The sequence below is a fragment of the Cebidichthys violaceus genome, unplaced genomic scaffold, assembly GCF_023349555.1.
Source record: "Cebidichthys violaceus isolate CVI_PGR_0920_01 unplaced genomic scaffold, fCebVio1.0.p SCAF_20, whole genome shotgun sequence".
Taxonomy (NCBI): domain Eukaryota; kingdom Metazoa; phylum Chordata; class Actinopteri; order Perciformes; family Stichaeidae; genus Cebidichthys; species Cebidichthys violaceus.
Window position 1 is genome coordinate 10779219 of NW_027176373.1, and position 27039 is coordinate 10806257.

The window sequence follows — 27039 nt, forward strand, 5'->3', positions numbered from 1 at the left end:
CAACAGGAAAGACTTCTATCGTGATATACTGTATATGTTTAAATAAACACAAATGACTGTCTCCGATTAAAATTGTTTATTCAGCCTTAATTAAAAATGAGCACACACACGACCCAGCTCAGTAAGTAACAGGGCTACAATTGAAACATGAGTCACCGGTTATTGAAGCATCAACACCTCAGCAACATAAAAACAGCTTATTTTAAGCAGTAACCCAAAAACATCCAGAAAAATGGATACATGTCTTTGTTTCCCTCCTACACACTGGCATTTAAGCGAAGCAAAAATGCAGTATGAGTGAATGCAAAGTACATGTGTTGTGAGTGAAAGCACAGAGGGAGATGAGAGGATACACCAAACCCATGCAGAGAACTTTGGTACATTCAGCCTCCTTTGCTTTAGTTCACACGATGTTGCTACACAAGATAATGAGACAGCAGCAAAATCACACTCAGAACCATATATGCATCAGTAAACACTGAATGGTAGGCATGCAGTTATGATTTGCAAGGCAAGCTGTCATTGCTCTTAATTATTCATGAAACATCATATATCACAATCTGACAACAGCATCAGCACCAATTTAGCTTTGCAAAAACAATGCAACGAGAGACGCGACCTGTGAGAGGGGAATGAACAACAAAGCTAAGAGAATCATTTGAGAGGAGGATTTGAGGGCGAGGCTGCTGGGTGTGAATTATCTTCATCTCTCTGTCTGTTGTTCATACAAAACAGTGATGAGAAACATTTGTCTGTTATTGGACACATCTAAAGAAATACTATAGCAGGTGATCCACGTTCGGAGGATGCTGTTTCCCAGAGGTTGGATGGAAGTCCAGTGTTGACATTCTCCATTTCATAGCCAGAGGATGGGCTTGACTGGAACGGAGGTGTTGCACCTAGCGGACACCTTTCCTGCCCAGGAACCGCAAGACTGCGTAATTGTAGGTGGTGGCAGCCAGATACAGAAACTGCAAAGGAAGACATTGAGATGGAGGTGGGAAGAATAGAAAGGAAAAACAAATGTGACCTTTTTTAAAGGGTCGATTCACCCAAAAAAACAAACAAATATATTTTCTTACTTGCCTCAAAGGGTATCTAACCATGCAGATCTGGAGTTGTCCAGGGTTTGAGAAATACATTTTTGATATTTCTGCTGCCCACCCAATTTTTTATTGTACCCACATTGAAAACTGACTTTTACTCCTGATAATCTGCATATTGTGTTGGAAAATATCTTCTCTTTTCTTCTTTATTTTCCCATACCTTTGGATTTATAAATGATGCTTGTATCATGGCATGTTCTTTGTCTTTTTCATTAATATTGTATGATGAAGCTCATGGAGAACAAAGTACATGAATGGATTAAATTAGTCAACAAATAAAATAAAATAAGAAAGTATTTCCACTGAAAACTGCTCATAGCAAGGCCCAGAAGGAGATGTTGCAGCTGAAAGTCATTATTGCATGCTTTGACAACTACAAAATAAATTTCATTCACTTCAAATGTATTGGGGCTGCAATAATCTAAGAGACACATATCTTTAAACTTAATAACCAACTAAAAATGTGGGTAAACTGACCCTTTACATGTGATTCAACTGGTAGTATTAACAAGAGCAATCTTAGATGAAATATTGAATCTGACCAGAAAGCATGCAAATTGCAAAAGCAATTGCTCACCAGTGCCAAGAGAGTGACCCCGGCACCAGCAAATGCAGCTATGTACAAGTCATAGGTGACGTAGAACTGTAAGACATATCAAACACAGGTTAGTTTATATTCAGAATCATTGCATTAAAACATTTGCTAACACACCACACAATATGCATTCATATTTCAGAGTAGATTTAACACTGATTCTGCACATTGATTTTAACGTGAGCATGCTGACACAAGACTAAACTGTGCGAAAGGGAATATTGAATTTGGCTACTCACTTCGCTGGTTTTGCAAATAGATGCCAAGGTCATTCCACAAGCCTTGCCTGGCATTGCATTCCAAGGAAGCAGACCTAAAATGAAGACATGACGTAAGTGTCTTTTGCAATTGCTGAATCTTGATGAGTTATGACACATTTAAGTTCCTGCTTGCATACAGCATGTTAGGGACACAGACGTGAAGAAATTTAGATAAAGCTGCAGTTATCTTCATTATTTCATAACTTATTCAACACGCAGTTTTGCATCCATTCCCCAATGATTAATTCCTTTCTTTCACGGACACATTAACATTCTCGTCAGGTGGAGAATGTGCCAGTAAGTCATTATAAGGACAACGCACCATACTGCCTGGCATCCATGCAAATCCAGCCGTGCTGATTAATGCTGGGGGTTGTTTCAGCCAGAATGTTTATGTTGTGGCAGGTCTGCTCCATATTGAACAAAAAGAAGACTGGGATAGCAGAGAAGGCAAACACTGCCAGCCAGATGAAAGCCAAGATGTACGTCACTATGATAAACTGTTGAAATAAGAAAGTGCATGACGTCAGGTCACAGAGATGTGGCGTATAGGAGCTCAGGTTTCAATGTGATGAATGGGCTGTCATTAAATTCAGCTATTAACCATAAGTCATGATTCGGTATAGAAATTGGAGAATTAAAGAACATTTAATTCAATTTAGGAGCAAGAATAAAACCAGCATTCAGCATCTTAACAATGACGTCATATTTCCCCTCCCTCTTTACTCCCCACTCCCATCTCCTTGTTCTCACCGTCAGGCTGAGGCAGCGGCCACAGTGGGTACTCCTGAATTCTCCAAACGTCTGCTTGACCGCGCTCGTGGTGTAGAAACCCTCAGCCAGCAGTAGGATACCATAGAGGAAGAAAAACGATGCCAGGCCATAGATCACGTACTGGAAGTATTTGATGCTGGGACAGTCACAGGGAGAGACGTCAGGTCAAACAGCAAAAAGAAACCATTATTGAGAGGCCAAAAGTCACAATAAAGAGAATTCATTGAAGCATCACTCACAAGGAGGCCATGACCACAAAGTCTTGGACGTTGCGGGCAAAGTAAGTCTCGACGAGGACCTCGGTCTGGGACAATGCTTCATGCCCACAGCCACAAAATAACGCCATGCCGGCATAGCACAGCAGGGTGGCCACCAGGGATGGGTAGGGCACTGCCCCAATGCACCGGATACAGCAATCATAACAACCTGAGGGGGCATAATATATCAGCACACAGGCGGCACACACCGCACATATAACCACACAACACATCTACGCCACGGTGGGGAACTCTTTCACCCTGTGGGGGAGCTATGAAAAAGGCCTTGCTCTGTCTGCAAATCCATGAGCATACACCAAGACCCTGGCAACAGGCAAGAAAGCAACAGAAAAAGAAAAAAAAATTAGTGACAAACAAGAGTTCAAGCAGCGATTCCCAATTAAGCGTCCAAACAAAAGCAGTCACCACTGACTTCACGACAACCTCATGCACTTCTCTGTTGAAGCAGGTAGCAAATATCCCCAGTGTTAATAAATGCATTGGCAGAAATGGGATAGAGGGAAGCACCTAAGGCTTTGCAAAGCCAAGGCTGCCTGACCGGAAACATTTGCTGCTTCTGATCCTGTACTCCACAATCAAGAGAGATCCCAGTGCCAACCAGTGATGTACACTGCTGTCTACAAGCCTTGCTACAGTAAAATAAGTCTCTGCGCTGACTTCATCTGTATGTTAAAGCTCCTCTGCTGATACCAGCACCTCACAGCTCAGCCCCTAGTAACTCTGGTCCTGCCCTCTTTGTCCAGCGGTCACAGGCGTCACCAGGCGAGAGAGAGATGGTGGCGAAACTCTGGCTTCAGGGGCCTGAAGAAAGAGCTTCTCTTTGTGGCTGCAGATACAATATCCATTGTCTTTGCCATGATCAGGGAGGAACAAAGGGCAGCGATGTTAAATAAACAAAGACCATGGTGCCACAAAACACACACACACGCACACACACACACGCACACACACACACACACACACACACACTGCTGTATGTGGTGGCAGAAGGGTCACCAGGACCGTCTCTACACCACAGTCAATATCACTACTCAGGCCATCCTCCCTCCACAGCTGGCTGAGACTGGTACCATGGCACTGAGTGTCAATGCCGGCGGGGGCTGGGTTCAAGTGTTCAAAGAGTGGGTAGAAGCATAATGAACGAGAGGGGGGGCAATTTGAATATCTGCAACAACAACAACAATAACAACAACTCCACTCAGTTTTGTCGCTACACATTTTGAAACTCTTAGGTGGCCAAACTATTTCAGTGCGAAAAAACATTCTGATCATTTCAGGTCATTGTTACTTTATTGTCTGCCGTGGGAGAAAATTGTCTTGGTTTTAGGGAAATTGCTGCATCAAAACCAAACATTACAATAAAACACATTAAATAAGAGCACACGTGCAGTTATTAGTCTGAGATAAAACAGACATCCTCTCTCGTGCCAATTTCACAAATTATTGGATTTTAGTTGGAAGAGGATGTGAGTTCAACAAACTGCTACAAAAGTATAAATAGTAACAGCAGGACGACTCCCCAAAAATGATAGTGCTTGCAGACACCCACGCTTCAGCTGTGACCTGCAACAGTGACTACAGTGATAAAAGGCCATCATGGCCTTTATTTCAACTCAGTGCAAAAGGCATATACAGTAGATGTCAGATCACCAACCACGACTTAAAAAGCTGCTAAAACTTCTGAGCTTGAGCAATAGTTTGTGAGTGAGAAAAAAAAATGGTCAGCAGAGGTTATTTGGGTCCACAGCTCTCATGGAAATCTGCTAATTTATACGCATGACACATGTGGGAGTTTCTGACCTCTTTTCACCTCTTTGACCTGGCATGGCCTTGGCATGTTGAGAGTCAATGCCCATCTCTGTCAGCCACTCTGATTCCACTCATTGTTTGTGGTTAAAAGGGGTTAGAAGAGGTAATGAGGAGTTCTGTCTTTATTTAAAAGCAAGCAATCCTGAGCAGAGCCTTCCTTTTCAGTCTTATGAAATCATCATTGTACGTTAAATTACAGTATATTAAATACAAGGGTAAATCAGCGCTAAATCAGTGATCCATATGTGGATATCAAAATACATTTGTTGAATGAAAAAACAGGATTAAATTGCAGCAAATCTTGCCCACAGTGGACAAGGGCAACATGGATAGAAAGGATATATTAAAGGCAACATTAGTAAGTTATTGAAATTCACATTTTCAAATCACATTAATAATAGATGATAAGAGTTATTAAAGATTCTGTGCACTCACCCATGTCCAGAGAGAAGTGTGGGGGTTATTGAAGTTTTGCTGGGTCGCTTTGTGACTGTGATATGAGGATATGAGAAGTTATTCCCCGCCACTCCTATATGAATCTGACTCGCGCTTTTGTCTCATCAACAATAGATAGACCACATCTCCCCGACTCACATCTTAAAGTCACAAAGTCCCTTTTCAGCTGCCAGTCATTATTTATGGAGCCATGGGTTCAGAACTGGGAACAGAAAGTGGGTTATAAGTTCTGATATGAGTTTTTTTTCTTGGTATTTGGTGATATTTACTGTTTCTGAGCTGCTTGAATTCTTTTGATTATGCAAAAAAATTTGGGTAATTTAGTAGGAATGGGAGTTTTTGCATGCACACAAGATTACAGAAATATCAGTTGATACATCCAATCTATTTTTAAGTGCAAAGTTGCACAGTTTTCTTTATTAATATTTACAATACAAATGATCTACCACAGCTATCTTTACATTTTTACATGTCTTAACCTCAGAGGTGTTTAATTATTGCGCATGTTGATTTGAAGGCTGTATTTCATTAACTTTTAATGGCTCATCTGTTTATCGTCAACATGCATGTGTTGTCTGTCTGCACACGCACATGCTAGATGTCAGCAAGATACAACAAGCAGGTCTGAGGACCCTCAGAGCAGTGTCCTGAGAAACACACAGTGATAAGAGGTACGCGCAGACAAAAGAGTGAAATAAATCGAAACGCCAGTGACTGACATCGATGAAGTTGACCAACAAGGGTGACATTGACGGTTGGGTCCAGCTGCTGCCCTCCCTCCCTCCCTCATGTTTGACCCAGTTGATGTCAAAGCCGGGTTCAGTACAAAGGAGCCAGTGTGAAGCAGGAGAAAACACCATTTAAAAAAAAAAAAATTTAGGAGAAGTCCCTCATCCTATTTTTGCTTCCCCATTTGAAGACCATGACAAAATGGACATAAATGTTAAAAACCACAAGGGAGCTACAGACAACCATCATTCCACCAATTGGGCCAGATAATAACAATCATCTCCCTTTGTAAATCAGCACATTTGAGTGACTGATCTGTTGTTGAACATGGATTCATTCCTCTTAAGATGGTGTCAATATTAAACCAATGGGCAAAAGGACTCAAAAGCAGACTTGGGGGACAGATCAGTCGTAAGTAAAAACAGTTTACTGAAGCAGGGTTTGGTAAATGGGATAAGTCAAGATAACGCCAAAGTGCCAAATCATTAGGCTGAGCCTAAATCCAAAAATTCCAAAACAGATCAAACACTAGAGACTAACTCTTGAACAGAGAACAGATAAAGGGGAGAACAGACTAAATACACAAGGGAGGAAGGGTAATCAGGAGCAGGTGAAGCCAATCAAGGCAGAGCAGTTAATCACACAGGCGGGAAGTGAAGACACTGAAACGAGAGAGACGACAGGTAAAGTGCCGAAATAAAACAGGAAATGAGACAAATACTGAAGAAATAAGAAAACTTAATTTACACAGGGGAAAGGGATGTGACAGTTGTTCCAAAATAATAGCCTTGTGGATTGGTGAATTGCTTGGCGTGAGTTTACAGTCTGTAGCCTTTAGTCTCCAAGAAAAACAGAATAATGACACATGAAGTAATTAGTCTGTAGAAAGGAGTAATGAGATCAGGAAGTGAGAGAGTGGAGAGGAACGATGCCAGCTTTACTTTTGAGATGTGAATTAGCAATGATTTGGACAACTTAAAGGACGGGATTAGGAGGACAAGTTTTGGAGACTTGGTGGCTTGGGTAGCATGAAGAGACCGATTCATTAATTTATGAATGAACTATATTCCACAAAAACTGATGCAGATGGTGGTCGGGGATGCAAGCAACTCAGATGATGAATTATTGGGTAACTCTTAATGAGACGGCCTAACAGTTATTAGTTAATGCATGAACTGATTTTGAAGCACATTACTCTCCGAGCAAGTAGCAAATGCTGTCATGGTGCATATATCAATATATGTTTAGCATAATCACATAGAAAATTGTACCTATATCTTGATCAGCACCATGGACAGCAGTGACTACATTGTACTATACATCAATGTATGTGACTTTGTGTGCAGTTCGTATATGCAATGTGGCACAGTGCTCTATCTTTGAGTCATTTTTATAATTGTTTGCTGCGTGATAGATATTTTCTATCTACCAATATTTATGCACTGCAAGTGGTAATATTCATGTGTTGATACAGGGGGGAGGGGAGCTGTAAAAATATTTGCACCACCTTCTATCCCTGTTATGGTAATGTGTGTTATCTTGTGACAAAACGAACAAACAGGCACCAAACAAACAAACAAGAACTTGGAGGACAAAAACACATCAGGCTCAGTCAGAAGTGAGTTCAGTGGCGATGACCTCCCGCGGGGAGTGCCTGAATTATTTGTTTTACGGCATGATGAAGCAAAGGGAGGACTGAGCTGTGTTCTCCAACAGGGTGTTTATTTGCTCGAATGTTTGATTGTCTTTCATGCTTATCTCAGACTCGGCTGGCTCTGTGTTTGAAGCCTGGGGAAACTGCAACCAGGCGCTGTGTGTGTTCCAACATTTTTAAAGATTTTCCCTAAAACTGCAGGAGGACCAGAGCAACAGCAGTTAGAGGCACAAGTGGAAGATTAAGGAAAGATGGAAAAAGAGGACTGTGCTATTGCTGGAGGTAGATAAACATGAGATTGTAACTGATGAGCAATTACGGCTGAGAAACTCAATGAAAACATGCAGAGAAAGAGTGAGGTTTGGAAAGTGAAGTCATTCTCTGATAGCCTTAAAACAAGGCTCTATAAACGTGAAACTACATGCAGTAATGACAAATGGTAAAACGTAGTATAACAATAGCAAAAGTAGAGAATAGACATGAAGAAGTCAGCGAACTGACTCAGTAATGTTAGTAACATAACATTATACTTTGAAAAGGCAGCTAATATGATAATAAAGTTTTATTTTATTGCTTATCAATTAAATTTGTAACAGGAAGAATGTATAACAGCTCTTTTCAAAAGTTACATAGTCTCGTTTTAACCCTGACCTTAAACTAAGCCTGATCTAACTCCACTTTATTCCCAGAAAAAACCCAACCTCATTCATTAAAAGAGTGCCCTTATTTAGCATTGCACTCCAGTAACATTGTCAGATTCATGATGGACAGTTAACTGAATCCGACATCTTCTTTTATTCCATGCATTCTTCCATTTTCTCAAAACCTGGTGCATCATATGTTTTTGTTTCACCCTGTTCTGTTCCATCTAAAAAAAAAAAAAAGCCGTTAGCCAGTTCCCAGTGCCTGCTGTTACTACAACGTAGCCGGCCACACTTGGCCATTTTGTTGCTTTTGTTGCTCATAGTGTGAACCTAGCATGAGATTTTTTTATCCACAGACAGCTGGATGCAACATATTTTACAAATGCAGTCGTACTCTCCATGAACTGTAAACAGTCTTTGATGTTTAATTCTCAGGCATTAGCATACTTGAGAGGCATAAACGGGAGATAATTTAACCTCAACTCTAACACCGACCCAGACACTGTATAGCTTTTGGACTACATTTTACATGGTTATGAGTATCCCTTTAAACACAGTAGACTATTAAGGACTCATTAATATCCCAACTTTGGACAAGACTCATCTTTAGTTCCAAAAATCTTTTAATAGTTGTCTCATTTAGATTAAATAACATTATGATAGGTTCAAAGAAATCAAATCTCAATGCTTGATGTCCATCATGTCCATTCAGTAAAGACTGACCCCTGGATATATCTTGGTACGCACGGGGTCCAAACCACTTGGAGTATGCGCAATAATCTGCAAGTTTCATCAAACTCCTTTAAATGTGAATAATAGAGTTGGTATACATACAATTACAATGTAATTACAGTTATCTTTCTGAAGACCTTACAGTATTCATAAACAAACGACAAATGAAATGTTGATCTAAGATGATTCTGTACAAAGAAGCCAAGCCAAAAGAACCATGAGTAGGTTGAAGTGGGAAAGCACATTTTAAGCAATTCTCTTTTTATAGTAAAGCAGAAGTTATATCCCTACAATGCATAAAGCAAAATTGTAGACACGTGAAATAAAAATATAGCAAGGATACTCAAATAGACTACAATAGATTACACAACACTATAAATTGAATGGTTAATTTCAAACAATGCCTAATTTACATTTTTGTAGCGCACTTCTCAGCACGAACCCCACACCCAAACACACAGAAGTGTTGCACTACCAGATAGAAATATTTTTGGATAAACTGGACATTTTTCCACATGTGTGACCTGTATTTGAGTAAAATTTCCATCCATTGTTGTTATGATTCCACAGTAATGTGAGCGAGTTACAAGGCATTTTAAAGTAATTACAGTAAAAATACATTTCAATAATAAGCAATGCACCATGAGAAATATGTATAAAATAGCTTGATAATAATAATAATACTAATAATAATACTGCTTTTCAGCTTTTGCCAGCTCTCATCTCTGTCCACCACGAGTTATAATGTCACTTCGTTCCACGAGATCAAAATAGATATCACAGAGTAAGAAAAAGCTTCCCATACAAATCCAACTGTAGAAACATTATACTAAGTTCTTGCTAGGTAAAGTTCCAAAAAAGCTAAAGTGGAAAATGAAATGCGCTTTTTGTTTTTGTCTGCCTTTGAAAATGATTATTATAAAATGACTCTGCAGTTAGACTTCCTATTATGAGAGCGCAAAGGCAGAATGTTGGCGGTTGTACACCTTTGGAAAAGACAGAACGAACATATTCAATCCTATTTTACCTACACATCCTAAATATAGCTTTACATTTCCATGTTTTATGTACGTCACGCTTCTCCTCCCCACCTTCCCTCAACTCCTGCCAGGCTATACCCGAGTGGTAGAGTGGGTGCTGGGCAGGCCTGCAGAGCTGTAACCAGCTGGGAAGGTGCTGTATGGACTCATGTTGGAGAGGCCCATCAGGGAGTTGGGGATCATGGTGATGTTGTTGGGGGTCATCAGAGGGATGTCGTCAGGGGAACGGCGCTGGCTCAGTGAGTAGTCCATGCTGGGCGAGACGTGAAGAGGATTGTGAAGGGCCTCACACTGGTTCCTTTGCTGGGACAGGGTCTCGTCTATAGTGGTGGTGTGGCTCACATTGTTGCCTTTGCTATCACGCTGGGGACTGGGCTGCTGGGACGTGTCCTGCCGACTGCGCTTGTCCTTGCGGTAGTACAGAGCGGCGAAGGCCAGGACGTTGAGGAAGAGCAGTGACGCGCCCACAGCAATGGTGACGCTGAGCTCTGTGGAGTAATCTCTCGGGTTCGGCATGATCAGAGGGCCCATCTCCCTCCCTGCTTCGCCGTCTTTGTGGGCAGTGGATACAGGAGGACGACCGGTGCTGCCCGACTTCTTACCGTTGGACTGGGTGGAATCCAGTGGGGTGACCTTGGTGGTGGTGGAGGAGTAATGGAACATGTCATGGAGGTTGTAGAGATGGGGCACCAGGTGTTTCCAGAAGGCCACCTTGGTGGCGCGGTAGTGGTCACGGATACGAGGCTTTAGGCCAATGTGCAAGTACAGCTGGTCGTAGGGGTCGTACTTAGACCAGGCCACCTCCTCGAAGCGATTGGCCTTGGTGTGGATGAACTTGGTGTCCTGTGGCACTGGTTTGTTAGGATCTCTGCAGACACATTAGACAGAAAACTTGAGTCATTAGTAATAAATGCGATGGAATAAAGCTAAATGGTAGCATTAGGGTTCAGCAACAGTTCAGTATTATCCATTTTCAGAATCTCATCATATTGTAATGATAATTATCAAGATATCACTCTAGAAACCTTTTTGTCCAAATGAATAATTCAGAACAGAAGATGTTTTTGTTTTATACAGAGTTGTTTGCTTTGAACATTAGTTTGGTTATTTAACATTTTGCTTACATTTGCCATACCATAATAATCATTATTGGAAAATATCGTCATATGTGATAATGATTTTGACTCCGTAGCCCAGCTCTTGCTAGTATAAATGCAATGTTGCCATTACAAATTGAAATCAAAATAAAAGGCCTGTTTGTTAAATTGTAAAAAAGAAGAAGAACTTCATCGACAGAAGTCAACACAATGTAATATCACCATCTCTCCTCAAGGGCTCAGCATTCCCTCATTCCGACACATTAAAAACAGCAGCCTACAGTGACCTGTACTGTGCTTCCTCCTACTGCTAGTCATCATCCGCTAAGACTCGTTGCTGCTGTGCGTTCAATATGGAGGAAGACTCCAGCAGGGCAGCAGCAGTGGAGTCCTCCACTACAGTGCCACTCATTTATCTTCACAGACAAGCAAATCTGTGCCTCTGTATGACAAATTGCAAAATAAGCTGTCAGTAGGTGCAGAAGCTGCACTTTCATAAGCATGTTTTTTGAGTGCTGAGTCACTGTTGGTACAGGTCAACGGAAGGAAACTGAAAAACTTTCATAAGCTGAAAATGTCTCCTGTCATGCCGGAAATACTTTGAAATGTCAGTGCTTCTAATGATAATGATGATAATTCAAAGTCAGTAACTTCATACTCAAATCTATATACAGTACCTTCAATAAAGGCAACGATCCTACTTGAAAGTACAACTCACAGTAAAGTTTGCAGAGGTTTATGGCATACATCTTAACAGCCTTCTCAAATGTTCTCTTCAACGTAACCTTTTTGTCAGACAGTGAGTGACTGCTTTAAACATTTATGTGAATTAAGCTGTAAATTTTGAGATCCGTCACCTTCAGGAAGTCTGCTCGAAGTGATGAAACTTTGTTATGTGCGTAAAGAGAGTTTATAAGGAAGCTTTAAAATAGTGCCAACATGGCATTTCAAAAGACACAGCTTTCATTAGATTAGATGGTGTGTGCTCATTTAATGTGACTGCGCAGTTAAGCATCACCACATTTTTTAGCATTTTGCTGGTAGTGTACACAATTAAATATCCAGTGAATGCAAATGTTATGAGTGTAAAAGTTAACAGAGTAAATGTGAGCAAGGGGAGCAGACCTAATTTACAGTAAGAAGTGACCATTAATGATAAATGAAGATTATTTATAGACTTTCGATGTTAAGGAATTCATATTAATTGATAAAAACTGTAGCAATGCGTTCCATGGGAGTGTTCTTCTTCACAAGCAAAGGAGAACAGTAGATAAAGGCTGGACGACATGGCAGTGGGAGTTCGGGCTGCACTTAATTAGGCGGCACTACTTAAAGGTGAATCTTGCAGTCCTTTTAATCAGCATGATAAAGGAAGGGCGAATGTAGCCGAAGTTAGAGGTTGAACATCTCAACACACATAAAGTCTGCAGCACAAGCGAGGTCATCTATGTTATACCACAGACCACAAAAGGAGTGTCAAATGGGATGTAAAGAAGCCATATTAATGTTAACATGTACTTTGATTTGTCCCTGGATTTGCTCTTACTCACCCACTCTTGGCGAAGTTGGTCCAATAAGTCATGACCACAGCGCTGAGCATGATGTCGTTCCTGGAGAAGTTGCAGGGGAACAGGTCAGTTGGGCCCACCATGGGGATGCCAAACACATAAGGCACCTCATCTCCGTGCGCTGAGTCTGACCACACTGGCTTCATGAGGCTCTGGCAGTGGTGGTAGAAGGCGTAGAAGTATGTAGGCGAGCCATAGCGGGCGTGTAGGTCAGCCGTCACCACTGAGGGCTCCACCCACTGGTGGTCAGTGAAGAGGGCCACTAAGGTCTTCCTCCTGGTCTCCGGGTTGTCCTTGTCGGCCCAGTCTGTGTACATGAATTTTATTGTCTCCCTCAGTGTGTCCTTCCCTTCCGGGTAACCATACAGACTGTCCACAAAGTCTGACACTGCAAAGTCAAAGTCGTTGCCAGACACGCCGTCTTCCAGATCCATCACGTTCTCCACAAAGCGCAGCCCTTCTCCCTGATTGACACCCAGCATTATATCATAGTTGAGGAACTCGCCCTGCTCCATCAGGATCTCCGGGTCATCCGGGATGACATCTCCATCAATGACAGGACCGAAAGCTACGCGGTATCGGGCGGGCTGGATGTCTTGCTCCACCAGCTCCCTCGCACTCTTCTTCTGCAGGCAGGAGACCATGTCCACGGTGTCCAGCACGTTGCAGCCGACCCTCTCGGCCAGCATGCGAGTGTACTTCACTGGTTGGTAGTTGACAGCCCAGCTGGACAGGGCTGAACCGCTTTGGATGATGGCTCTGTGGAACAAACCTTGGGACACAAAATTCACAACAGAAAGACACAGAAGACAACAGAAGCCCAGAGAACAGTGGTTAGTATTAGTATTCTTTTTCTCTTTTTCAGCACCCTTAAGGGCATTTTTGACATGATCCATTTTGCACAAATTGCTAATCACATGGCCCCCTTGCTCGTACCACTCCCATCTTCAAACTCAGCCTCCCTATTGATCTCAACAACATATTTGTAAAGTTTCGTGATGGCACCTTGCACGGTTGCGATGATATCACAGTGACAAAATCTGTCAACAGACATGTAAACACCTGGCAAAGTAGGCCTACTCAAAACCGCCATTGTGGTAGTTCCTGCTACAGTAGGTGTCTCCAGGACCACTTTTGCAATGATGACACACACAGACACACACACACACACACGCACACACACACACACACACACACACACACACACACACACACACACACACACACACACACAGACACATGGTGAAAACAATACCAGGGTCGCTGTCACGACTGGTAACTAAATCCAAGGTTTGTTGACACACAACATTTAGGTAGATAAAAGCAAACAAGCCTGCTTGTGATGTACTTTGAATATTAGCCAGGGAGATAAAGCATTAGAGTGAAAGAGAGTGAAAAGGCCAGAGTGAGCCTTGCTGATGAGAAGCTGCTCTGTAAAGCAGCTGGTGGAAGAAATTAGCTTCTAATAGGATGCTGTCCCTTTCTATTGTTATTATAATGATTAAAAAAAATAGTTGCTTCTCTCTGTTGATCCCCTTATTTGTTTCTCGTGGTGTCATTACTATATACGGACAGTGAATACAAGTCAAATTAATGATCAATTGCAGCATTGTTTCAGTGAGGAGGCTTTCGACGCCAGTTATTTGCACGCATACTGCAACCGTATAATCGTTAATACTATGTGTCTAACAAGCTGCATAGCTTCGTACAGACTTCTGATGCCAAGTGTGCAGTGGAGGAACTGTGTGGGGAGATGAATATGCAGTAACCCTGATCCTTCAATGTTGATACAGTAAACACAATGCTCTGTTGAATTGTTTATATGCAATGCGTCACCTCTGTCTCTGGGGATTTTGTATCTACCACCTAAAAATGACAACTGATATGTACCAAGTCAAAAAATACTCTGCTAAAGGTTAAGGCATAGCCGTCGCTTGAAAAAGAGTGCCGGGACAGTGTCACTTTCTCTTGCCTTGCTGTCATTTATTTCAATTTTTTAGGGCAGCAGCTAGTCTACTTCAAAGACAGCCGGAGGTCTTTGTGCATTTGCTGCACCCGAGCTAGGGCATCAAATACAAAGCTCACAATGAACAGTTGCCGCAGCCTCCCTGGCATTGACGAAAACACACAGTTTGTGCCCTTGTGTTTCTGTCCAGCATCAATGCGACGGTCGGGGCAATAATACGGCAAAGATAAGAGGTTCAGTTCCCTGTGGGCCATCCATATTGAAATATGCCCCTTTGATTCTTGCAAGGAGCTTTGGATAAGTGTTTACCAAATGGCACGATATCCACTAAAAAGAAAAGTAGATTAAAACCCTTTTTTCTTGTCAGTGGATAACAAATACCGGTTTCCTGTGGGTAATTTATACTCTTTAAACAGGTATTTTAATTGAATTCATGTTGATTTATATTGTCATTTCAAAAATAATAATGTTGATAGCATAGATTTGTAGTTGAAGCTGGACTAGAATGTGACATTTTCAATTAAAGCATTGCCAATAAATATGGGGGGGAAAAAATATCAAATAGATGAATTTAGAAAATATCTAAAGAATGTGATCTCTTTTTTTTTTTGGTCCTGCTTCATTCTCACACCAGCCTTGTCTTTGATAAACAGTGTCTTCAATCAATTCTTTGGAAATACAGAACGACAATGAAGCAAGATGGTGTTTGTTTTAGTTTTTTTAATTTTTTAGTAAAGCTTTGAAACTTTCCACTATACACACATATGTAGCTGAGTAAATGAGGGTAAAACAAATCGGTTGCTGAAAGATGTAAATATTAGTCAGAAGGAATCACAACACAGGTGAACGTGATGGCGTGGTGAAAACTTTATAATGCCAGTAGGCTTCTTTAAGAGCTTCCTATTTTAAGAGGCAAAGCTTTTAGGCTGATTAGATTGAGTGGAGGGAAACAAAAGCAATCACTTACTTTAACAAATACCCCCTTTACCCTACACTACCATGTCATAACACTTCATCCCCCTGCCAGACCATTTAGAGCTGAGCTTCAAACAAAGAACAAAATTCCCAAAAGAATAAAAATGATTGTTTCAAAAGTAACTGGCATCTTCAAGATAAGAAAGTAAAATTATTGCAATGTTAAGTTTGTGGATTTTGACGTTGCATTTTTTAAGTGATGGCATTAATCACTGAGCAAACCTGTATTGATCGAAGTCAGAGGTAACTGAGACAGTGGTTCTTACCTTCTGAGTGGTGGGATAGAGTTAGCAGACTGACACAGGAAGCACCGATTCCAGATCCAAAAACTGTGATGCGACCCGGGTCTCCTCCAAAGTAACCGATGTTCTTACTGATCCAACGGAGAGCTTGAATCTGGTCCAGGAGTCCATAGTTTCCTTTTGCTGCCTGGTCACCAGTACTGAGGAAGCCTGAAGTACACAGAAAGACATCAGAGCCAGTCTGAAGTAGAGATCTACAGTGTATGTCACAGCTTTGATCTAAAGTTGTAGCCCAGCAGGGCATCTGAGTGAGCCGACACCGTTTCCCCTCAGGTGCAAATATTCCTTCGCTCTCTCCCACAGTGTCTTGACTACTTTAGTCAACTCCTCGTAATAGTCTCCAAGCAGCAGCGCCCCTCAGGAAGTGATCAGGCTCTGCGAATCTGAATTCTCTCCTCGCTTGTGACTTCATAAAATTCAATGTGCATAAATCTTTTGCCTAGTTCTCTACATGAATTTCATAAAACCGCAGAGAGGTCACCGTGCTCTTACAATTGATCCTATTACTTATTCCCTTGTCTAGTCTCATCTAAACAACGTACTGTTTTGAATCTTAAACGTAGGGGAAACTCTTGACCTTGTGAATGCATTGCTTCATACTGTGTTTTAATCATTTTTCCATCAAGAATTACAAAGGCTGATGATCTTGCACAGATGAGATACCTCTATCTAAAGCAAGATAAATTGCGTTTTCAGAATGAGTCCAAACAGCTTGTGTGCAACAAGGACAGACCATGATAAGTATTTGCAACACCTTTCCTTTGAGGACAACATATTTATGCAAATCAAGCTATGCCATGCTACCAAGATCCCCGTTGCCTATATTCTCTTAAACTGCTTTGTATTTTTCTCTCATGTCTTCTTTTTATAGGTTATAACAGCAACACAAGTGGGAATTAATGAGCATTATGTTTATTCTCCCACATTAAACTAAATAGCCCATTTGAAATGCCATTAAAAGTTACCACACAGACTCGTTGTGATCACCTAATATTCCGATTCTGTAGTTGAGCGTGACGACAACAACATTCCCATAACTGGCTAGCACGCTGCCGTCCATCATGTTCCCGGTGCCCTCCATATAGGAGCCTCCATGGATGTAAACCATCACAGGTCGAGCTTCGGAGTCCCTTATATCTGCAACGTCAACACACACACAGATATGCTGAGCAAACAACAGCCAAGGCAATAGTAATGAAACACTGTTATTAAAACGTTATATCAACTTTTCAGTATGAGGTATGAGTAAAGACAGCTTAGAAAAGGTGCGTAGAAGCAGTGGTATGTGTGTGGTTTGGAAGCTGTAATGACATTTAGAAAATGCATGGTAAATACACTCTGACAAGGGGTTTATGAATCAAAGAGTCAAATGTAATTAACAACAGATTTTACAGTGCAGGTAAACGCACAACCGAGCATGCTTTGCCTCTGTAACGTATCGGAAATGTTTTGATGAGAGGAAGAAAGAGAAGAAAATCCATTGATTAGACTTGTGGTTCGATGTCAGTGGAGAAGAAATAATCTGTAATTGTGTAATTTCACAGCTCCACATATAATATGCATGCAAAAGCAAAAAAAAACCCTGTTTTATATGTGTAGACTTGGACTTATAAGTCCCACACTGCACCGAGCTCTTGTTATTTTGTTATTTAGTACGAGCTAAAATAGAAACTGTTAATTTTTGCAATAAAATCTATGCTTCATGCTTGGACACCAATTTGTTACATTGACCAACGACATCAGACAGATAAGTAGATAATGCAATCAATGTGCATGGCAGCAGCGATGTAGCTCTTACTGAAAGCTCAATTTAAGCCACGAGGTGCAGTAACAGAAAACTTATATAATCAGAAATCAGATAACATTTCTTTTAAAGAACCCCTATTGTTCTTCAGGAAAGAAGAAAAACTATGAATTGTAACTTCATCCACCAAACTCAAGCTAAAAGAATCCATGCATCAAGACTTTGAGCTCTTAAAAAATACCTTCAGATATATGAGTCTCAGCATGTGAGAAAGCCGCCCCCTTTTTCTTGTGTTGGCTCCCTGGGATTCACATGAGGAAAAAGAAGTACAAAATTCAAAACATCACGGTTGACTGTGCCTCTTATTTTTATATACGGTCCAATCAAACTGACAGAATCAGGAGACAAAAGATCCAGACATTATAGGCAAAGAGAAGATTATGCATCTGCATGTTGCACTTTTACCTGCGATTGCTTTCTGACAAAATGTAGATGCCAAGTCTAGAGATGTGTGACACAATTACATTATAAATTAGAGTAGAGATATGAAATAATCTGTGTAATTCTGTTTCCATCGAGTATACCAATTCTTCTTAGATATTTGTAGGAAATGATACAGTGTGTGTGTGCGCCCACACACATGCAGAGACACACTGTTTCCTTTGAATGGTTTATTATCTGTCTTATATTGATCCAGGTGCCTCAGCTTTGACTGGAGTAATACATCTTTCTTGGTTCATTGTATCTCGCTGTACAATTATATTTTCAAACAAGCTGTCATGTCGATTCTTCAGGTTAACCACGGCAGGATAGTTACTGAAGATATGAGGTATAGGGTTTATTGATCAATGACTAATAAACTCTGACTGAGCAGGTAACAAGCCACAAAAACAAATACTAAATAGTGGAAATCTCAATACAACACTTTTTAGTTTGGCATGGCAAAAAGACTACTGGAGATAAGTAAAAATGAAAAAAGCAAAGGTTTCACATCAGTGAAACAAATAATAAAGTAACAGAATGCCCGAGGTGCATTTTAAATAAACAATGACATAAAGAAAGAAAAAAATCAAAGAAATAAAAAATGTATAGACCCAATGGGTTATGTTCCTTCCTTTAAAATGTGAATGCAAGTGTGAGATTTAATTAACCTGTTTGTGTGGCGGGTAAGGAAGCCTTTCGGCAGCAGCACTCAGACCAGGAGCTTTATAAAACATGGGCTGCACCATTTTGGACAGCTACCTCTCAAGCAGGCTGTTTACCCTTTGTTACGCTACCATGGAAAAGCCAGCCAAAGAGTGGCATGTTACATACAAAAGCTGAACACGGTCCAACTTTGAATGCTGAATGTTTGTGAGGGAGGTAATCTATTCTTAACACATTCTATTAGAAATAGTATTTTTTTTTCCACAAACATGGAAAGCTGGCACTGCTAGCTTTACTAGATCTGCTAAGTGATTTTTCAGGATTACCTTTGATGCTCAGCGGTGACAGCCAAATATGCTATGGGCTCATCCTTTTTAAATGCTGAAAATAATTTATTTGGTTTGGTGAGTCTGTGTGTATCCATACACATTCAGTGACCTCAGGGTATCTCCAGCTGCCACAACTACCAATATATGATTAAATTCCTACTTATTACTGGAGAAATGACTGTTATTTCATATAGAATATGACTGCAACAATTGAAACAACAATGGCATTGCTTTGGATGGTAAATCAGCCCTTGGTGGCAGCAATGAAATGAGAAGTGGTCGCACACACGCTTTATGAGGATAACAGGATGACATGGATAATAATGATTGGTAGAAATGGATAGTTATTATGGTCCATTTTACCACACCAACTCACCATCCTCTGTCGGAGCGTAGATGTTTAGATATAAACAGTCCTCGCTCTGATCCTGAATGTATGTGGCTACTGTGTCCAGGTTATAGGTGAACCATATGGGCATCATGATCTCCGGTACGGTGTTGTGGATGTTCTGAGGGCACACAGGCATGAAGTGGGTAGCATTCTTGATACCTGACCAAGAGGAAGGCTGGTCGGGGGGCATGAAGCGTTTCTCGCCCACGGGCGGAGCAGCATAGGGGACCCCCAGATACTGATCAACTGGCCGGAGCACCTCGCTGGGCACAGGAACCCTGAGGCCTCGCAGTTTCCCAAACTGGGTGGTCACGGTCGGATAGAATTTCTGGCTTGTTGCCTTGGTGAATGACCAGCAGGAACATAATATCCACCAAAGAAGAGCACAGTGGGTAATGGTTACAGTCCCTTGATGATGTAGCAGGTGTGCAGGCAACAGATGGTCTCTAAACGTAGCCAGCCACATGGTCTGGTCTGGGCAGGACAGTGCCCTTGCACAGCACAAATGCACAATGTAGTGACCGCTCAGTCCCTCTGCACCGACCCTCTCAGACAGACATCACTCACTGCGCCTTCGGCTGCGATGGTTATCAAATCCAAATACACGACAGTCAGGTATGGACCGCCCCCACTTCCGTTTTTCATTGCAGTGCACACAAATCTGAAAACAAGATGATCAGAGAGGTGACATGTGAAAACATCAAAGCTATGTGAAAATAGTCCAAAACATCCGTATAATTGACTAAGTTTTGATAAAAATGTTTTCTTGCTGTACCTTGGGGCTCTAAATACGCACTTTTATATAAGCTTAATCAGCATGCCATATCCACTGTAACGTTCGATGCTAATAACCTTTTGGGACAAATTGCTGTCTTAAAGGAGCACATTTATGCTTTGACATGTACAAATCACTGAATACTGATCTCTGTGTATCAGTGGGGGAGGAGATGGGAGGAATCTGAAAAATCCATCTGCTGTTATGTTGGATTAATGCTGCAAAAACATCTCAAGATAAGAGGTGTTAAGCACCCCTTTTCTAATGTGAAAGTGGCAAAGTGAACAGCCAAGAAAGATGAATATGCATTGAAGAGAGACTAACTAGGAAAGGAATATCTGGCTTCTGATGTTTCAGTGTTTATTATTATATTTATTATAATTATGTATATTTCTAAAACACCAAATATCTCACATTATCAATATTTGTGTCTCTTTTTGTCTTACATCAAAGCAACACTGTCAACCACTAACTTGAAGATGAATAGTGGAAGTGTCCCAGAACAAACATGTCTGATGGAACCGCAAGCCCCAACCCATCCTCATATAGCAAGTGATTGCAGGTTAAGGACTTGAGGAAGGCTTAAAGGCTGCAAAAACATTTATTATTGAGAAATTGATTTGCGGTAGTCTTTATCTTCTGCAATCCATTTTTTTCTCTCTTCTCACTAATGCTCAGTCTTTTAATAAAATGTAGGGTTTTTAATCTGCTTGCAGCCATAAATAAATTCCTGTTGATTCCACATTGATTTCTCTTATTTCTAAGGGGAAAAAAAATACTTGATCTTGGATCTGTTAGTTACTCCAGTAATATTTATTTAGATACAAACATATAAACTGTTTTCTAACCCAACTGCAGTCACCAGAGCTTCTGTGTGATGATAGTTTGTCTCATTAGTGGTTCACAAGTGTGAACGTCTCAGTAAACAGGGGAATACACATTCACCCCTAATCACATGTGCATACTGTATTCAAATAAGGTCTCATATCTAAGCTCACCCACGGAGAACTACAGAGCAACTTGTGTTGTGCATCTTCCAATTAACTACTTTGTAATCCAAAATGCATCCCGTCTCAGTCCTCATGGTCTGGGATAGCAGCCAGCATAATATGCTCGACATCAGGTTCTCACTGGCTCGTCAATGAGCAAGGCATAAGCAAGCTTGTTAACCTAATCAAATCTATTGACGAGCGCTGCCTCGAGTGTTGCAAACGACTGCAGCTAAACAGCTCTCTGTCAGTCTCATGAACCTATCTATGAAGACAGGGGGACAATTCCTTCCTCCTAATATGAGAAACTAATTAAGCACAGAGGTGGTTCATTGGCTTTTCTCTTTCCCTGCAACATTTTCTTTACACCACCAGGAAAGTACACAGAAATATAGGCTGCTCATCCTCTCTTTCCCAGGTGTAACACATTTCCTGATATGGACACAATCATAGTTGTCCTTTTTTAAAAAAAGAAAAGACTAAGACAAATCAAAGTAATATCACACTGGTTCTTTAGAGAAAGATTGTACATCGCTGCTCTAGGCCAGCTTTGTCTGTATTAATTAACACTTATGAATGTTTGTTATAGCCAGAAAAAGGACAAGACTTGTTCGATCCCCTATCTGTTATGTGACAATGATGTACTGCTCCCAAGACATTCAAACGGAAAAGATAGAGAACCTGATTTTTTGTAAATCGGAGCACATCTCCTAGTTTGGAACTGACAATGATAACAAATCATTTGGAGGTATAAATCCTCACTGTTCACAAAACCAGCTGTGAAATCATCAATTATCAAATTAGCAGTTAAAGTACAGTGGGCAACACCAATCACACTGTGTTAGTTGTCTGTAGCTTACGAAGCAGCCCTGTCACTGCTGGTGCTGCTGTAGATCAAAGGGATACAATGAATTCTTAAAATGAGAGGCATTTCCTTTTAAATTGCATATGTATTCATGATATTAGTATCAATAGATGTGTTTTTGTTTTGTTTTGCTATTGGACATTAAAACAAAGTTTTAATTTAAATAATCGGAGCAAAGCTGAGGCATAGGCTTCAGATACTTTAGTTTTACTGATTGTACTGCAGGCTGCCAAAGCAGCTGAATACTGCCTTCAACTGGGCTGCAGAGTATTCTTTTTCCAACTTGTGGTCTGCGATGGGACAGATGTGGATAAAAGCTTTATAGCTTACACCAAATGGGCCATGTAATAAAAATGAGCCATCACTCAGTCGAGTTTGATACACTGCAAGTTTTTTGGGCAATTTAGACTGGCAACATGCCCAGCACCAGGAAAGAAACATGGGTGAAATATATCTTGCCAATTAAGTGCTTGCAATAACTCAGAAACTGATTGATAAGTGCAAAAAACAAGATGCTTTACAATCATAACAGATTATAATAACAGATTATTTAGACAAATATTTACGCATCACAGAGGTGGTTTGGGTGAAAAGAATTTATTTTTCTGGGACCAAATCCTTTAATTGGTATAGTTACAGACCTATTAGAATGATTGCTGTATAATCATGTTTCTCTCCGGCCATTGCCATCATCGACAGGCACACAATTCAACACCAATTCACCACTAATAAAATCTCTGGGACAACATCTTATCGATTAGATTCTATAGCCTAGGGGCCCTTGACATGAAAGCATTTGAGAAGGAGCCTAGTATGTCAGACAACAGTAGGCTGCTGGGCTCCCAATGCCCTTGTAATTCGACTGGTGTGGATCAAAACCGCTTCAGTGGATTCCCCAAATCCCCCTAATTTAGCAGTGCAATAAAGAGGAGCAGGGATTGACGCAGAGGAGACTACCTTATAGGGAACCTGCAGGTAGCACTCAGCATAATGGTTAGTCCTTTATAAATGAATGCAAAGAAAAAAAAAAAAGCCACAGCCCAGATAGCACCGACAAAGTGCTGTAGTGTGTGTGCGTGCGTGAGTGCGTGTGTGTGTACTGCCTCACGTTGTGACTGTGAAGATTATTTAATCTGGGTCTAGGACGGTGTAATATTGGATACAAATGAAAATAATAGCGAGCCAACACATTCTGCACCACAGTATATCGCTGAGCAATAGCCATAGCGTTAAATGAAACAATTAGCTTAGATGTAAGTAATCAATCTGAACAAAGATTCGTCCTACGGTAAAAAAAAAAAAAAAACCCACACACATAATCATTAGGTTAACTCACCTGCTTTTACAGAGGCTGATGCGCGCTCCATCTCGAGATTTCCTCCATACCATGCCCGTCGGTTTCGCTATAAGACAATGGGGGCTGTGCCCAGTGTGAATCTATTTTCTCCGGTTTTGGTATCAAATACACGGATCTGTACTCTTATCTCCTGCTTTGCACGGTCTTGTGTGCTTTGCGCATATACGACGCCAAGGTCAGGAGCGCCAACGGTTTTAATGGAGCGCCCACCATAGAGCTCTCTCTACGGCGCCCACTGCCAGCGCGTTACTAGGCAACCACCAGGTTACGCCAGTGCATTAAATTCACCCTCCAACAAACCGACAAAATCCCAATTTAGAAACCATTAAGTAACCACCGTAACACCGGACAGCGCTCACGTACTCACGCGCTTTGTGCTCGAGCGAAAACCCATCTATACCTTTGACCAAATAAGCAAGTGAGGCGAAGAAGTGTGCAGGCCCGCGTGGAGAGAAGATGTCCACTCGGAATACATTTGGCTTTATTTAATTGGCATTTAAGCAAATTTTAACAAACCATAAAAAAAATCTGCAAACCATCCTCCAATATGTTTTTCCCACAGGCAGTGAAATGTATTTTAAATTAGATTCATAATCAACTCATCTCCTTATAGCAAGGTCTAAACAATGAGGATTTACTAATGAAACGTCTGCTCTGTAATCACTGTGGGAATAAAAAGCACTGCTAAGAGCCTTGCAATGGCAGCTCTGAAGCATCAGACCCACACTTGTTTAACAAGCAGATTGTACTGGTATGGAAAAGCCCATCCCTATTAAACCACAAAAGAGAACTACTTTGAGGCAAAAATGATCACAAGTGGCAGGAAATTAGTCCAGTACAGGAAAGCAAAGGTTGCTTTTCTCTCTATTAAACATATCTATCTTAGAATCTGAAAAGCATTGGGATGATTGTGTTGTTTCTGTTGCTTCCTGCGCTCCTTTCTACATCCTATAGTTGCTAATATAAAGTATATTTCTTTATTTAGGGATTTGAGCTCATCTGTTGCATTCTTAAATTGAACTTGGAATCAAAATGTGAAAGTCACACTGAAAGCTGCCCCAACCAAACACTAGAAATCTACTAACACTATGAGGTATGAGGTTAAGTCCAGACAGTTGCTGACAGAGCAAAGATTTTTTTTCTCACATACGCTTTTTGTATAATGCCCAGTGGCGATGGCTGAACTGCTGTGATTTGAGCTGAGGCATCGTCTTTACAGGAGCGATGCCGCCTTGTGATGTCTTTTTCAAGCTGGGTTACCAAAGCAAGGAAAGCTTTTACAGAGAAAAATAGCCGACATGTATGTCTCATGATGCTCATTCAGGAAACAATCTCTGTTTGATACACTCACAAAATGGGTTTCTAAAACAAATATAGCTCCTATGTAAATGCGTGGAGATTATTAGCTTCCTTTAGCAAGTTAGTCTTATTGGATAATGCATTCCAGGTCACTTGTGGTTTTAGCGGGCCTTTATGATTCCACTACGTTTTTTAATGAGGGCATCTGTGTGTGTACCGGACTTACCAGTCTTACCCTTGTGGCATGGGAAGAGTTCAACAAGCACATTTTGAGAGGAAGACATTTTAATTAAAGACACAATTTCCAGTCCAGATATTTGCAGTCATGGACAGTTTCTCCACTTAAACCAGCAAGTGTGGGCTGAGTCAGCTTGATTAGGGACAAAGACGTTGCAGTTTCCGTGGCCATGGTGTGCCAGAATATCCACCGTTCTTAAGTGAGGATAAGAAATATATTTTCATTGTCTGTAATAATTAAAAGATTCACACCTTAACGGACATGGCCAGGACTGTTGAGAGGACTGTTCCCATGAGCATAGCAAAGTCTTGTTAATCTGCCAGGCATCATATTGACTTATATATATATATATATATATATATATTTGCCCCGGCATGTTCCAAAAGCTAATGTGTGTGGTCAGGGATCAGTCTGCCAGGGCAGTACTTTTAGTTGTCTTCAAAGATGTTCTACTGACATGGCCTCATGAGTACTGGATCGTGACTGAAACAATAATGCTGTTACAAGTCACCAAAATGAGCTTCTGTTGCAGCGTTTTGTTTTCTCGCATTTTTGTTGAAAATTCACAAACCTGTCTCAATTTGAGCTCTGCCTTTATGAGCATGCTCTTTTTATCTGCCATATGTTTTAAGCTCTATAAATGTTTATGCTTACCACTGTTATACTTTGTTGTCCTTGTTTATATTTGTATTTTGTTTATTTGTATATTCTGTGTATGAACGTTGAGAGCAACGTAAAAACCGGAGTCAAATTCCCATATGCATATGCATACATGGCCAATAAAGCTGATTCAGATTCTATAGGCAGTAAAGGTCAGCCTTGATAGCTCTTAAGTATTGTTCAAAGCAACATAACTGCATCTAAATTCTGCCCTCTCTCTGAAAAGGGTCAGTATTGTCTTTTCTGGATTCCCGGCGGCTCCGATCCTTCTTTTCCTCTGCTTTGTTCTACAGGACTGCTGCAGTGTCTTTGGAGTGCTGAGAGGATACAATATATGCCCAAATAATGCACAGCACTCCCACTGTTTTCCTCCAACAATCACTTCACTACATTACAAGGTCCACAGTCTTTCATGCTGCCATTGGTTATCTGTCTTGGCAATGTACCTGCATTTTTATATCTTTTGTTATTTGTTGAGGTATTTATATAGCCAATCTCTCTATCCTTTATTTCTTTTATGTTATTCAGGTTGTATCAATATATATATTGTCATTTACGTGAATTAATCAAACTAAAATGTGTCTTTGTTCATTGAATACACCATAAATAGATCAGATTATAATATATGAAACTTTAATGAACCCCAGGGGGAATGTGGATCATGGCAGCTGTGGAGAGAAGGATATACAGTACTAGGCAAGAGCAAACAGAAGTGACTCCTGCGAAGGCACCAGAGTAAAATAAAAGATATAATGATGTACAGTATGTGATTATAGTCTTCTGAATAGAGAATATACTGACAATCATATCACAAGCAATAGATGCATTCCTTTGCTTGAAGGATGTTTGCAGTTTATAGATTTACAGCACAAATGCAATTTGCGCAAAATGTGCATCACTGCAGGACAGAAATCTGTCAAAATATGCAAATGTAATTAGTCATATGCTGTTCATTTTAGAGTTGGAGGTAAGATCTTTATAGATGCACCTCAAACACCATATTCAGTTACATAACCAAATTATAACCAATTACCATTCAAAGCTGCACTTATTCGCTGCACTGCATGCTCTGTGCTCCCTTTTCTGCAGGACTGGAATATTAAGCACAAATGGTCTGGTTGTCAGATACCCCTGGGTGTTCATGAGGTGAGGAAGTCCTAGGCAAAGAAGGAATGGCTTACTTTCAATAACTTCATTAGGTGCAATTACACAGTCTCTTTCCCACTAATCATTACAATAATATCTCTTAGTAAAATGCCTA

General features: G+C 40.8%; 2 protein-coding genes across 4 annotated transcripts; both read right to left on the reverse strand.

Annotated features, from left to right (window-relative positions):
- Positions 1-61: 61 nt before the first annotated feature.
- Positions 62-5381, reverse strand: plp1b (proteolipid protein 1b). 2 transcript variants are annotated; one of them, XM_068716308.1, is made up of 7 exons: positions 5258-5381; positions 2975-3161; positions 2715-2871; positions 2284-2461; positions 1941-2014; positions 1684-1749; positions 62-971 (listed from the first exon to the last, which is right to left on the reverse strand). In XM_068716308.1, the coding sequence occupies exons 1-7, from the start codon at positions 5259-5261 to the stop codon at positions 900-902; spliced, it is 738 nt and encodes a 245-aa protein (XP_068572409.1). In that variant the 5' UTR covers positions 5262-5381; the 3' UTR covers positions 62-899. The 2 variants fall into 2 exon arrangements, with proteins under 2 accessions (XP_068572409.1, XP_068572408.1); XM_068716307.1 differs by lacking the exon at positions 5258-5381 and adding an exon at positions 3521-3728.
- Positions 5382-8910: 3529 nt separating this feature from the next.
- On the reverse strand, positions 8911-23915 carry LOC137876592 (neuroligin-3-like). 2 transcript variants are annotated; one of them, XM_068716309.1, is made up of 7 exons: positions 23561-23915; positions 19581-20256; positions 17971-18030; positions 16973-17122; positions 15950-16135; positions 12725-13514; positions 8911-10945 (listed from the first exon to the last, which is right to left on the reverse strand). In XM_068716309.1, the coding sequence occupies exons 2-7, from the start codon at positions 20059-20061 to the stop codon at positions 10150-10152; spliced, it is 2463 nt and encodes an 820-aa protein (XP_068572410.1). In that variant the 5' UTR covers positions 20062-20256; positions 23561-23915; the 3' UTR covers positions 8911-10149. The 2 variants fall into 2 exon arrangements, with proteins under 2 accessions (XP_068572410.1, XP_068572411.1); XM_068716310.1 differs by lacking the exon at positions 17971-18030 and having other exon boundaries at positions 23561-23914.
- Positions 23916-27039: the final 3124 nt, after the last annotated feature.